This window comes from Panicum virgatum, chromosome 7N, assembly GCF_016808335.1.
Source record: "Panicum virgatum strain AP13 chromosome 7N, P.virgatum_v5, whole genome shotgun sequence".
Taxonomy (NCBI): Eukaryota; Viridiplantae; Streptophyta; class Magnoliopsida; order Poales; family Poaceae; genus Panicum; species Panicum virgatum.
Window position 1 is genome coordinate 31,180,439 of NC_053151.1, and position 11,926 is coordinate 31,192,364.

The 11,926-nt window shown below is 50.8% G+C and overlaps 1 protein-coding gene and 1 long non-coding RNA gene across 2 annotated transcripts; both read right to left on the reverse strand.

Annotated features, from left to right (window-relative positions):
- Positions 1–6,316: 6,316 nt before the first annotated feature.
- Positions 6,317–6,949, reverse strand: LOC120681889. Its single transcript, XR_005678125.1, has 2 exons — positions 6,875–6,949; positions 6,317–6,772 (listed from the first exon to the last, which is right to left on the reverse strand). It is a non-coding gene; the product is annotated as an uncharacterized LOC120681889 (long non-coding RNA).
- Positions 6,950–8,280: 1,331 nt separating this feature from the next.
- LOC120683737 (predicted GPI-anchored protein 58) lies at positions 8,281–10,554 on the reverse strand. The gene is made up of 3 exons (XM_039965822.1): positions 10,153–10,554; positions 9,171–9,254; positions 8,281–9,039 (listed from the first exon to the last, which is right to left on the reverse strand). Exons 1-3 carry the CDS (start codon positions 10,484–10,486, stop codon positions 8,801–8,803), a joined length of 657 nt encoding a protein of 218 aa, XP_039821756.1. The 5' UTR covers positions 10,487–10,554; the 3' UTR covers positions 8,281–8,800.
- Positions 10,555–11,926: the final 1,372 nt, after the last annotated feature.

Genomic DNA, 11,926 nt, shown 5'->3' on the forward strand with positions numbered 1-11,926 from the left:
CAGGGCTGCCACCGACTGGGAGTCGGTGGGCGGGGCGTGGACACCAAGATCGAAGTGATGTACGGCGGAGCAGACCTGGTATGCCATGGCGACGGAACTGGTCGAATCGAGTGAGCGGAAGAAGGAGAAAGAAGAGCAGCGGGGTGCCGAGGAAGGAGCGAATCTGATACCACTTGTCACACACCCTTGGCCGGCGGCGATCGCTGTCGACGTGAGCACGCATGCAAGAGGCACGGAGAGATACGGGGACGGGCAGAGGACACCCTATCCCGAGAAAACCGAGTTCAAATCCAAAATCATCATAGTCTGTTACATTGATTTGGTGATATACACCGTTTCCCTCACTCTCTGGCCATGCAGGCCCACATACACAAAACGCACACGCTACTCTATCATTTCCCGCCTTCGCTTTCCTGCTTTCCGTCTTCATGTTGACGATCCGCACTCCGGGTTGCCAGCCGCCGTGGCAAGCATGGAGGCTTGTCGATGGCGTGAAGGCCTATAGCGGCGAGCAGCACGGAGTCCGGGCGACGGCGCGGCGGCTACGGGCAGTAAATTTTGGGCCTGATAATGGATCATGCCGTTTGTATACCGATATTTGAGAGGCCCGCTAGGTTCTGACTTTGGACCTTAAATTTTGCAGGCCGACTTTCAAATGGAGAAATTAGAATTTGATTTGTACCTCCGGCCGGAGATGCTCTTAGAACCTCGATTTCCGTTTTCGCCCCGGGCCCCTTAAACCACAGGACCGGCCCTGCACCTTCCACCCCCGTCGTCGCGTCCGAGGAGCCGCTGCATCGGGTGCGAGGGTCGGCCCCGCACCAGCTGCTGCGACGCCGCTATAGGCCTACCCCCGTCCGCTTGCGTGAGGTGCTGATGCCCCGCCGCCGCGGGTGTCCGTCCAGCCACTGAGCCACGTCCGCGTGCACGGGGGCTCGTCGTACAGGAGGACAGGCACGTGGCCACACCTTCGATCTACTCCCCACCTTGGCCTCCTCGCGATCTCATGAAACAAGCGCCGCCACACCTCTACTCTGCAGCCCTGCCGCAACCGCGCCCCTTCTCAGGCTCTCAGCCCTTCCAGTTTATACTCAACCTGTGCGTCGTCCTTCGCTCTCCTCCCTCTTACGCATACAACCTGCGCCCACGTCTTGGTAGGGATCCGATTCCTATCATTACCCCTTTCTCCCAGTTTAAACTCAACAATGATGGAACAAAATTCTTGCTACTGCTAGCGTGTGTGAATTTCAAAACTTATTGTATACGCGCGCGTGTCACATGTGCGTGTATATGCACGCACACGTGTCATTTTATATGAGCGTGTGCATGTGTGATTCTCTCTCTTATCTGATGGTTTATGCGTGCTGTGAATTTGCCTGTTTGAGAAAGAAAAAAGTTCCTGGGTTTCCATGAATGTAAAAGTGTAAGATTTTATTTTTGCAGTGACTGAGGCTACTTCAATGCAATAATGACCTTCCCCCAGAATTATCCCAACAGCTAGCCCGCCATTAGTGAGATTTACTTCTGAGATGTGGCATCCAAATGGTAAGCTCAGCCGTTGAATACAAGATCAGATCTGGAGGGTCCATAATAGCAAAGCTGCCTTCAAGCAACCAGACATTTTCAGTTCCTCCAGCTATCGTCATGTCATCTTCCAGTGAAGATGAGGAGAATGGCCACAGTGAGCCCCTAATGGTGGATATCAGTCGCAACTGCCACGATCAGAGCTCTGACGAAACGAAGCTCCACAGAGAGCCATCAGAGTTGGATGGCGCAGATTGATTCGATCCACGCCGAGTCACAGAGGTTGCTGCAAGGTATACATGTCGATTGCCCATCCATTAGAATTTAGATGTTGAGGTCTGATTTGTGTTCTCATGTTTGTTCACTGCAGAAACGAGGAGTGCTTCGTTTAGGCCGATTGTGTAGCCAGTTTGCAAGCCCATCTCATCTGTCCTGGAGAAGATCCGCCTTCGTAAGCTGGAGGTTCTAAAGAAGTAAGGAATTTAGTTGTTTCTGTGTGGTTTTCAGGAATTTCAACTAAATCATAAGGATTTGATTCCAGCCCCCCTTTCCCACACATGCCTTCAGGGATAACTGATGATGTTTACTTTTCGTTACTCTGGATTTCAGGTCAAATACTACTGTTGAAGATGATGATGACAATACTGCTGCTTTCGAGCCAATGAGTGATTATGTTGTGCGTTTGGATGTGCCCCAGGTTAAACAAGTGACAACAGATGATAAGGATTTGAGGTTTGTGAGTCTTTGTTAAGACAATTTGATTTCATTATTATGTAGCGTCCATGAAACTTAAAGCGGTGATATAATTGTAGGATGATACTACTTGCTATAATTGCAGTAGCATTGTATTACTTTTCTGGAGGATAATCTAACAAAGTTTGTGTTTGGCCTCACCTCAGCATGCTTACCAAACTCTTATTAGTTGTTGCTGGGATTTTGAACAAGCTCCTTGCTAAAAGCTGAATGGAATTCATACGTGAGCCGTGCCTGGATTGTCACATAACCCCGTACTCAAACAACAAGCTTGTGTCAGAACAACTAAACAACAAAGAAATAACTTTGTGATTGGACTACCAGTTTTCATCTGCAGATAAGTTCAATGTTATTTTGTTTGCTAGGACAAAATTAATGTTGTCTTCACTCTTCAGATTGTAACCTATCCTATTTGTGAATGTTATAGTCTTTCAGAGTGATTTCTTGGTCAGTTCGATTCTCGTTGCCTATTAGCCTAGAACAAAATATAAACTTCAGTAAGGTTGTGGCTGTCTGCCCGTCTCAGAGAGCCAGCAACAACATGGAAGTATCTATTGGAAGATGGGAAGCCAGATTTATTGTGTCCAACCTACAGTTATTTTGTTTCTTTGTCCATATTGATTACTTGAGTAAGAGCCTATGCTGCATTATCATCTCTGTTTGTTCCTCCATTGGTTCATTTCTGTCAATCCCCCTCCTCCACCAACACCCCCCCCCCCCCCCCCTCGCGCCCGCCTGTTTGATTGAAACTATACTAGCAAAATTGTACTACCTTGATAAGCAATTCAGCATCCATTTTAATATAGCATGTGTTGTTTTCAATCGGCCAGCATCCTGATCCATGACTACTACTTTTACACAATGTTTCATTTTCAACTGGCCAGAATCTTTGATGTCTTCCTCTTTATATCAGTTCGTCTTTCTTTTTCTTGATCAACCTGCAGTCTGCAGAAGCTGCATACTTCCATGCCTGTCCCTGTAATAGCACCATGACAAATCGTGCTAGCCACGTACTGTATGGCCTATGCAAATATTTCAACGTGGCCAATTGATGCTTGTGCCATGGCGCCCTATCAATTTGATCAATCAGTGGTAGCAACTGTATGCACTAATGTACTACGTAAATATTTAGATGCTTAGTTATTTGACTTCAAATTGACACTCAGTTATTTTACTTTAGCTTGATGCTCAGTTTAACCATATTGTTTTACTAAGGATTGGGTTGTCCATTGCACAATTTTAGCCATCTATATGATGTTTCACTGATTCTTTCCTAGCGCGTGATGCCTGGATCATCCCATAGATTGCTCAAATGCAGTAAGTTATTGTGAATGATTATTTTCTAAATGAAGCTCCATTACTACCTGAAGGATCAATTCCTGCAGTAGCATTATATTACTTTTTTGGAGGATATTCTAACAAAGTTTGCTGATGATGCACCAAAGTGGTGGAGTTTTGTGAACGTATTTGGCCACGTCCTCCTAGAGTGCTGCTGGTGCTGGTCAGGTTTGTGTTCGGCTTCACATCTTCAGCATCTATCCTTTACCAAACTCTTATTTGGTGTCAGCATTAGCATCAATTTTTTAACCGATAGGCGTAGTTACTGGGATTTTGAGCAAGCTCCTTGCTAAAAGCTCAAGCAGTTTCATACAGTGAGTTGTGCCTGGATAGTCACACAACCCAGTACTCATTTCTTTTGTTTTGATTCATGTTGCATACATATTGCTTTTGCTTTGGCAGGTGCCTATTTTCTTCTGTGGTAGTGATCATTTGCCCAAGTATAAAATGGGCTGAGGCAGAGCTACTGTTGAGGAATCATTTTATATATGTATTAGAATTGACTCAATATCTATAGTAGCAGGCCTAAGGAAATTCATATTTATGCATTTTGAGCACCACAAAGGTGAATAATGCTGCTAACCAAAACATGTCGTGCTGTAAGAGTTAGTTTTTTTAATATTGTGGTGTGATATACTTACTGTTTCTGTTCAATTCATCAGAATTTATCTGTGTTCTGTTGTGTTGCTGATTGTTGTTCATCATCATGGGTTTTCTGATTCAGGCAATGTCTGGTAGCTTTTATGAAAACTCTCACCTGTATACCTTTGACTAAGTGAGTGATGCAAACACACAAGATTCTGATCAGTTAATCGCTTTTGCATCATCCATATTTCACGTGCATTAAAAAGCTTTTAATTTGTAGGGTATATTATGCCTTGGTGCGTTAAATCATTTTAGACACAACATAAAGTGGCATCAGGGGAACAAGCAAGTTTGGTAGTGTTAGCATAAGAAATTCAGTTCCTGAGGACCTGCCTGCCTGTTTTCTGACCCCATGGTGGCTCTATCGCAGGTGGTGTGACATAAGTGTTGGGAAATGATTGTGACAACTGAGAAGCAATGCAATGTGGCAGCAAGGAGGCTGTCGCTGACAGCACGCCAAGGTCAAGCTGTAGGAAGATGATGACGTTGCGCCGCCCATTACTTGATCCAGCGGTAGAAAAAGAACATTTGCTCTACTTTCATATTTTCCAGTTGTCGCTCCTTTATTATTGAGAACAATAATTTGTACCGTTTAAGGTAAAGTATATGCATCTATTGTTACATGATGTTGCGATAAATATTCATACGATGAAAATTGGTGGTCATGGAGAGAATTTATTTGACCGGTAGCAACGCATGAGCATGGAGCTAGTCAAACTTAAATTCGACAAGTGCGTACATCCGTTCAAGTATAAACCACCCCTAACACATCTTGATCATTGCAGCAGTTGCAGTATACTCTGCTCACACACAGCAAAAAACTCGAAAGTGCAGAACTAGAAATGCGACTGTTAGAATGTCTAGTGATCTTGGTAACAGCTTCACCCAATGCCGACAGGTGTCGCACTGCATCATACATGGTTTGGACTCCTGAATGTAGATGAACAGGGCATGAAAGAGGTGCCGTGCTTCCTCAAATTAGTGACTGTCTCAATTCTCAAACAGGCAGTTCAGATTGGACTCGGCAATCCGCATATGTGACTGAAACTGACAGATTCACAAGTAGGCCTGGCTATGATCATTACTGATAAAGCAGCCATCACCAACACAGTCCCATTATGCAGAGCCATATTATTCCTACGGACATAATCAAGACACCTTATAGAAAAACTTGGAGCTTGACTAACACAATAATATGCATTAAAATTAAGCAATTCCTACACCACAGTGAGCACCAACTTATCATCAGCCAGCAAAGTTAAATCTTAAGCAGCGATTAGTTGAAGACAATAGATTTTGGTTTTCAGACTCCAAAATTTTAGATGATACTATATGAGATTCATACTGACAATATCATAGCTATAGGCAACAACCATTAGTCAATTACCAGTCCACCACAAATACACCAATAAAGTCACTCAGGAATATTAAGCTACTCCTAAAGAACTAAGCAACATGTACGCAATAACTTGCATGTAAATCATCTCCTCCTACATAACAATGATCACACAAATATTTCAGGTAGAAATCTTCCACTACAATATCACAGCAACCCAAGACCAGAAACAGCAACAGAAACAGTCTCTTAAAAAAAGGACCAGAAACAGCAGAGTAAAGCAAATATGTCACACCCATCCAAGTTTTTCATCATCAGCAAGGAAAACTAACAAGGCAGACCATACCACCCAAGATTCCGTCACCATTCATCAGACTGAAAACATAGTTCAACTACAGAGACAGGATTAACCAAAAAGGTAGTGTTCGCCTCAACCACATTGGATTCTCTTGTTTGAGTCACTTCACCCAAGCAACTGATCGATCAAGACACGGTTGATGCAAGCAGAAACAACGCAGCAGAGTCACACGAACGCAAACAGAAACCACAGGCAGTAGCATCATGCGGGTGAACCATTAGAGAACTAGACACCATTTTTAACGGATAAAACCAACAATAACTTGCATGTAAATTGTCTACTCCTACAGAACCATGATCAGGCACAACAAAATATCACGGTAACTCAAGACCAGCAAGCAAAATTAACAAGGCACACCAGAGTACCAAAACATTTGAGATTCCATCACCATTCATCAGATAGTTCAACTGTATAGACAAGAGTAACAAAAAAAAAAGAAAAGGCAGTGTTCTCCCCGGCCACCACATTGGCCCTCTTGTTCGAGTCACTTCACCCAGGCAAGTGATCGATCAAGACACGGTGGACGCCCAGCAGAAACACGCGACCGAGGAGGCACACGAACGAAGAACATACTGCAGGTATCATCATACGGGTACTACTACTGCTACTGCTAGAACAACCACCACGTCCGCCCTTCTGGCGATTCCACCGATCAAGTACCAATGATACTACTAAGATGCAACACTACTACAGGTTCTATAACTGATGATACTACTCTACTGCTGCCATAGAGCCAAGACGACATACTGGAGGACGCTTCACTTATTCCCATGCGTTCAGACATCAGACGACTGGGAAACGCCACCGCAGGTGCCGCACTGCAAATGCACACGACGCATACCACATAAGTGATCAGACAATGAGCAGCCTCATGCTAAGCAATTCCAACCAAAAACTAAAGTAACGCGGATTATAAAGACCTGGTTCTCCCCTTCTGCTGACTGGATAGGAGATCTGTGCGTCTGGCTGGTGAGAGGGCCGCCGCATGCTGGGCACTAGAGAGTAGAGATACCAGAGTCAGCAGGTGCAGAGATGTATGAAGCAAAGTCAATGGGAAAATCACAGAGTATGATACTTACTGATCCGTTGGTAGCGTCATCAGCAGCATGAGAATCGTTGTTGTTACCACGACTGCAGTGGAGAAACTGTTAAGTAGCAGAAACAATTAATCTACAAGTTGCATCCAAACAAATCGAATATAGTGGTTACATGAACCCGAAACTAGACCAAACAATATCCATATGCACCTTTGGGTAGCAGCACAACCTAGACCAAGCGAAAACAGTGATCGCCAGTATGACCACCGTGACCACCGCGACCGCCGCCACTGTCCACGCATCTCCGTCGGACTTTACGACCATCACCACAGCACCAATCAGCAAGGGGATCATGAAGTCCGCGAGGAGGAATCCGGAGCTCATCCCGACGAGTTGGGGGTTCGTTTTGACGGCAGCCGATACTAGCAGACCTGCCAAGCCGATCGGAAAGTATGCAAAGAGAATCGAGTTCATAACCAGCGCCACGTGGGCCTCTGTCTTCTCGTTGATTGCCTGCACGGATAGGACGAAGCACGTGCATATCCCGATAAGCGCTGAGGTAGACACAGGCTGCGCCACCTGAATCATCACCTGTTCACCATTCTAAAAAACTGCCATTAACTAAGGACAGAAGCAAAATCCTTACTGAAATCGATCCGTGGGAAGCATGAACTGAAGACTCGTTGTCATCAGTTGGAAGCACTTCGGGGGAAAAAAAAGTTGGAAGCAGACCTCCCTATCGAGAGGGAAGATGGGCGCATCGCGGTTCTCGGTGCCCGGCGCTGCCACCGCTGCCGCACGCGAACCAGCCAGCAGCCTTTCGCTCTGTTCATTCGGAAAAGATAAAAAATAATCAGAATAATTGGTTAGTTGCAAAGAACAGACACTGGACTCCATGCATGACAAATTGACATGCAAATAAACTAGCAACAGCCAGAGACTCTGCGGCTTCTCGTCTGGTGCGGACGTGCGGTTATAAAAGCAGAAAACGAGGCCCATGAGCCATGCAAGGCTAAAAGCCCACACAGATCGGAAACAGCACTTCGTTCGATCGAAACCCATATACAACGAGAGAACCAGCACTTCGTTCGATCGACATGCAGATGCGAGTATGGAAACACGGCAAAAACACGGATTGGAGCAGTGTGATCCTACTGTTTTCTGCGTAGTTATTAATTTGATAGAGAGAAACGCGTTTATTAGTAGCTTCTTTTTAGTTGGTGAAGCACTGAAGCGTGCATGATCAGGCACACCAAAATATCACGGCAACTCAAGACCAGCAAGCAAAATTAACAAGGCAGACCAGAGTGCCAAACCATTTGAGATTCCATCACCATTCATCAGATTCAAAGCATAGTTCAACTTCATAGACAAGAGTAACAAAAAAAAGAAAAAGGCAGTGTTCTCCTCCCCGGCCACCACAGTGGCCCTCTGTTCGAGTCACTTCACCCAGGCAAGTGATCGATCAAGACACGGTGGACGCCCAGCAGAAACACGCGACCGAGGAGGCACACGAACGAAGAACATACTGCAGGTATCACCATACGGGTACTACTACTGCTACTGCTAGAACAACCATCACGTCCGCCCTTCTGGCGATTCCACCGATGAAGTCCCAAATGATACTACTAAGATGCAACAGAACTGCGTAGAGGGCACTACTACTGCTACCGATAATGTTACTACTCTACTACTGCTGAAGCAAAATCGAGAAGACGAGTACGTAGTACTACTTGCTGCTGCCGCTACGACCTCAAGTCAGGCACCGGCGATGGTTGGCGGCCCGGCCGGGGAGGCGCCGCTGGCTCATCAGTCGAGGGCGACGATGATGAAGAGGACGATGAAGACGAGCGAGGAGGTCGAGTGGCGGCGCCTCTTGTCGGAGCCGGAGGTCGGCGGGGTGGGCGCGGCGGCCGGCGCCAGCGGCGAGGATGCGGCGGCCGGGCTGGCGGGGATGGCCTTGCCGTGGGCGGCGGTTCCACCGGGCTGCTGCTGGGGAGGCGGCGACGGCATCTCGCTCGTCGGCGGAGGGGGAGGGGCCTCGCCGTCTGCGCAACAACACAACAAAAACACGCAGAAACCACATGCATCAGTTCATGTCTCGCGTCGATCAAACAGAGCACGCGAAAAGTTAAAGCGGAAAGTAGCAGGAGCAGAGCGGGTGCGCGCGGGTTCGTACGTGCAGGCAGCTTGTGGCGAGGCGCGGGGGGCAGCGGGGCGATGACGGGGACGGGGACGGGGACGGTGGCGGGGGGTGACGGGCCTGCATGCAAGAGGACAGGAGAGGTTAACGGCGTTAGTCCAAAACTTTGCGATAATGCGTAGATTCAAAAGGTAAACAACAGAAAATATTTCCACTAAAAAAGCATGAGATATTTATTGCAGGGGCAGTATCGTCTTTCGGTAGAAAAGGCATGCGCGCGCCCCGGCGCCATTTCGTGAGGGCCAAGAAACCAAACGGGCAGGAGAAACTGAAACGGGCCGGTCTTGCCTGAGAGGCTGCAGCGCTGCTGCAGGCTGTGCAGCTGTCTGCTGCAGAGGCCAGAGGGCGGTTTCTCTCTCTGTTCAGAAATCAGAACTGAAGGCTCAAACGCAACAACCCTTTTCAGGCAGCCGGAACAAGCAGACAAAAACGCAAAAGCGAAGCGGTCGCGGTGAAAAAGCAAAAAGGAAACGCAGCATTTCTAGTCTCCTTTCGAGCAGTTGAACAGATCGATGCGAGACATGAACTGATCAGGAACCCACACAGATCGAAACGAACGCCTCGAAACCCAGAGAGCTCGCTTCCAAACCAAAACGAAAGGCATGGCACAGAGAGATCAGGAAACGCGAGCGCATACGGAGCCACGGGTACATCTGACCCGAAATATGCCCCAAATACTAGTAGCGCTCATGTGACCCGAAAACACAGCCAAAATCCGGAAGAGAGGAAAACGAAGCAAAAACGTTCGAACAAACAGGAACAGGACGTACGTGTCCATCGCCACTGCGGTAGACGAGAACTCGCAACGAATGAAACACCATCACCGAAAAGCGCGACCGCGAACAGCTCCAGAGCCAGACCAGAAAGCAGCAGAACACACGCACCCATCTCTCGCAAAACCACCGTCTCTCCAAACACACGCGCACAAGCAGATCTAGAGAGAGAAAGAGAGACGCACCTTGGCAGGCGGCGGCGAGGTGGGCGCCCCCGGTGCGCAGCCCCCCGCAGGCGGTGTAGAGCGCGAGGAGGTGGGAGGCGTTGAGGCGGGCGAGGACGAGCTGCGGCTGGGCGGCGACGCGGCAGAGGCAGGGGACGCCGCCTCCGAGGTCGACGGAGGCGACGACCGGCTCGCAGCAGGGCGCCGTGGGCATGTCGGGCATGCAGAAGAGCGTGATCTGGGTGGCGAGGTTGGAGGGCTCGCACGCCAGCTGCGCCCCGGCCCTCGTGGCGGCCGCCGCGGCCACGGCGAGGAGGCCGAGCAGCAGCGCGAGGCTGCGGAGGGGGCGCTCCATGGGTGGCGGTGGGGGGCGGGGGCCTCTCGCTCGCTAGGGTTTGAGGGCGGAGGGCTCGGCGCTGGGTAGGGAGGAAGGCTCTGGATGGAGAAAGCTGGTGCGAGTGGGGAAGAAGGCCGCTTTTATAGGGTTGGTGCCAGCTGCCGCCTGCAGGTGTGGCGAGGGCGGTGCGGTGGTGTGCGTGCGTCGTGGGCTGGGCCGAGTAGCCGGTATGAGCCGAGTTTGTTTATGGGTTGGGCCGTTTCATGAGCCAAGACACTGTGCTGCGCCTTCGTCTTGCAGTGACGTGACGACTCGATCGGACTTGTGTTGATCGAATTGATGGCTCGCCTCGTTTGCCGGACGACACGAGGCTGATGTCAACCCGGCACGACTCGTCCCGGCGGATGAGGTGATTCGTACGCGCTTTGGTCTCGACCGGTCTCCAGTGGTAGCGTGGTGTCCAAGTCGAAGTCGATCCCATCCGTCCGTTGCTACTAATCCTGACGGCGAGGCTTACGCCTAACGCCTTTGCAAGCCGGAGCGAGGATTCACCGCTGGGCTCGATGTCCATCCAACCGGAGCATCCGCATGCGGCAGGTCCCACGCACATGCACGTCCGCGAGCGGAACGGGAGGCGCACGGGCGCGCCGTGGTCGCGCGGACACGTGTCCCGCGGCGAAATCCAGCGGCCGTCCTCGACGGCCGGCGCCGGCATCGACGCCCTCCCCGGCGACATCCTCGCTGACGAGGTCCTGCGCCGCCTCCGCGGGCACTCCCTCGCCAGGTGCCGGTGCGTGTGCGCGCTCTGGCGCGCCCTCGTCGGCGGCCGCGGCCTCCTCCTGCCGCACGCGCTGCCCCCGCGCTCGTTCCCGGGCTTCTTATCCGTCGCCCGCGTCAAGCCGTGGAGGAGCGCCCGCCCCTGCTTCTTTCCCCCGCCGGCCTCGCGGGCTCCCGCGCCCGACAGGCTCGCCTTCCTGCGGGCCGCGCACGCCGCCGCGCGGCACCAGTGCAACGGCCTCGTGCTCTGCTTCCAGGACGTGCCCAGGGCGGCGGGCTTCGTGTGCAACCCGACCACGGAGCGGTTGGCGCGCCTGCCGCCCCCGCCGACGTGGTGGCCGCGCGGGCACGAGGGCCTGTTCCTCGCATTCGACCCGGCGGTGTCGCTGGACTACGAGGTGCTCCTCCTCCCGGTGCCGCCGCCTCGGCAGGGCAACGGCGACGCCGGTCTCCCCGGCGAGGCTCCCAGGCAGGGGCGCGCGACGCTGGGCATGTTCGTGCCGGAATCGTTTGGGAAAGAGTCGATGCCTGGCGAGGAGGAGAAGCTGCTGCCTTTGCTCGTGTTCTCGTCGGCGACCAAGCGGTGGACGAAGAGGCTACTCGCGCCGGGCCGGTGCGCCCCGCCCCGCCTCTACGACGGGGTGATGCGGCGGCGCCGGCGGAGCGCGGTGGGCGACCCGT

Bases quoted from the DNA above. Each gene is read 5' to 3' on its own strand.
- LOC120683737 (XM_039965822.1), bottom strand. From the start codon at position 10,486: ATGGAGCGCCCCCTCCGCAGCCTCGCGCTGCTGCTCGGCCTCCTCGCC. The intron at 9,255-10,152 runs GTGCGTCTCTCT...TCTTGCATGCAG, and splicing joins CCTCGCCGCCGCCTGCCAAG to GCCCGTCACCCCCCGCCACC. The intron at 9,040-9,170 runs GTACGAACCCGC...GTTGTTGCGCAG, and splicing joins TCGCCACAAGCTGCCTGCAC to ACGGCGAGGCCCCTCCCCCT.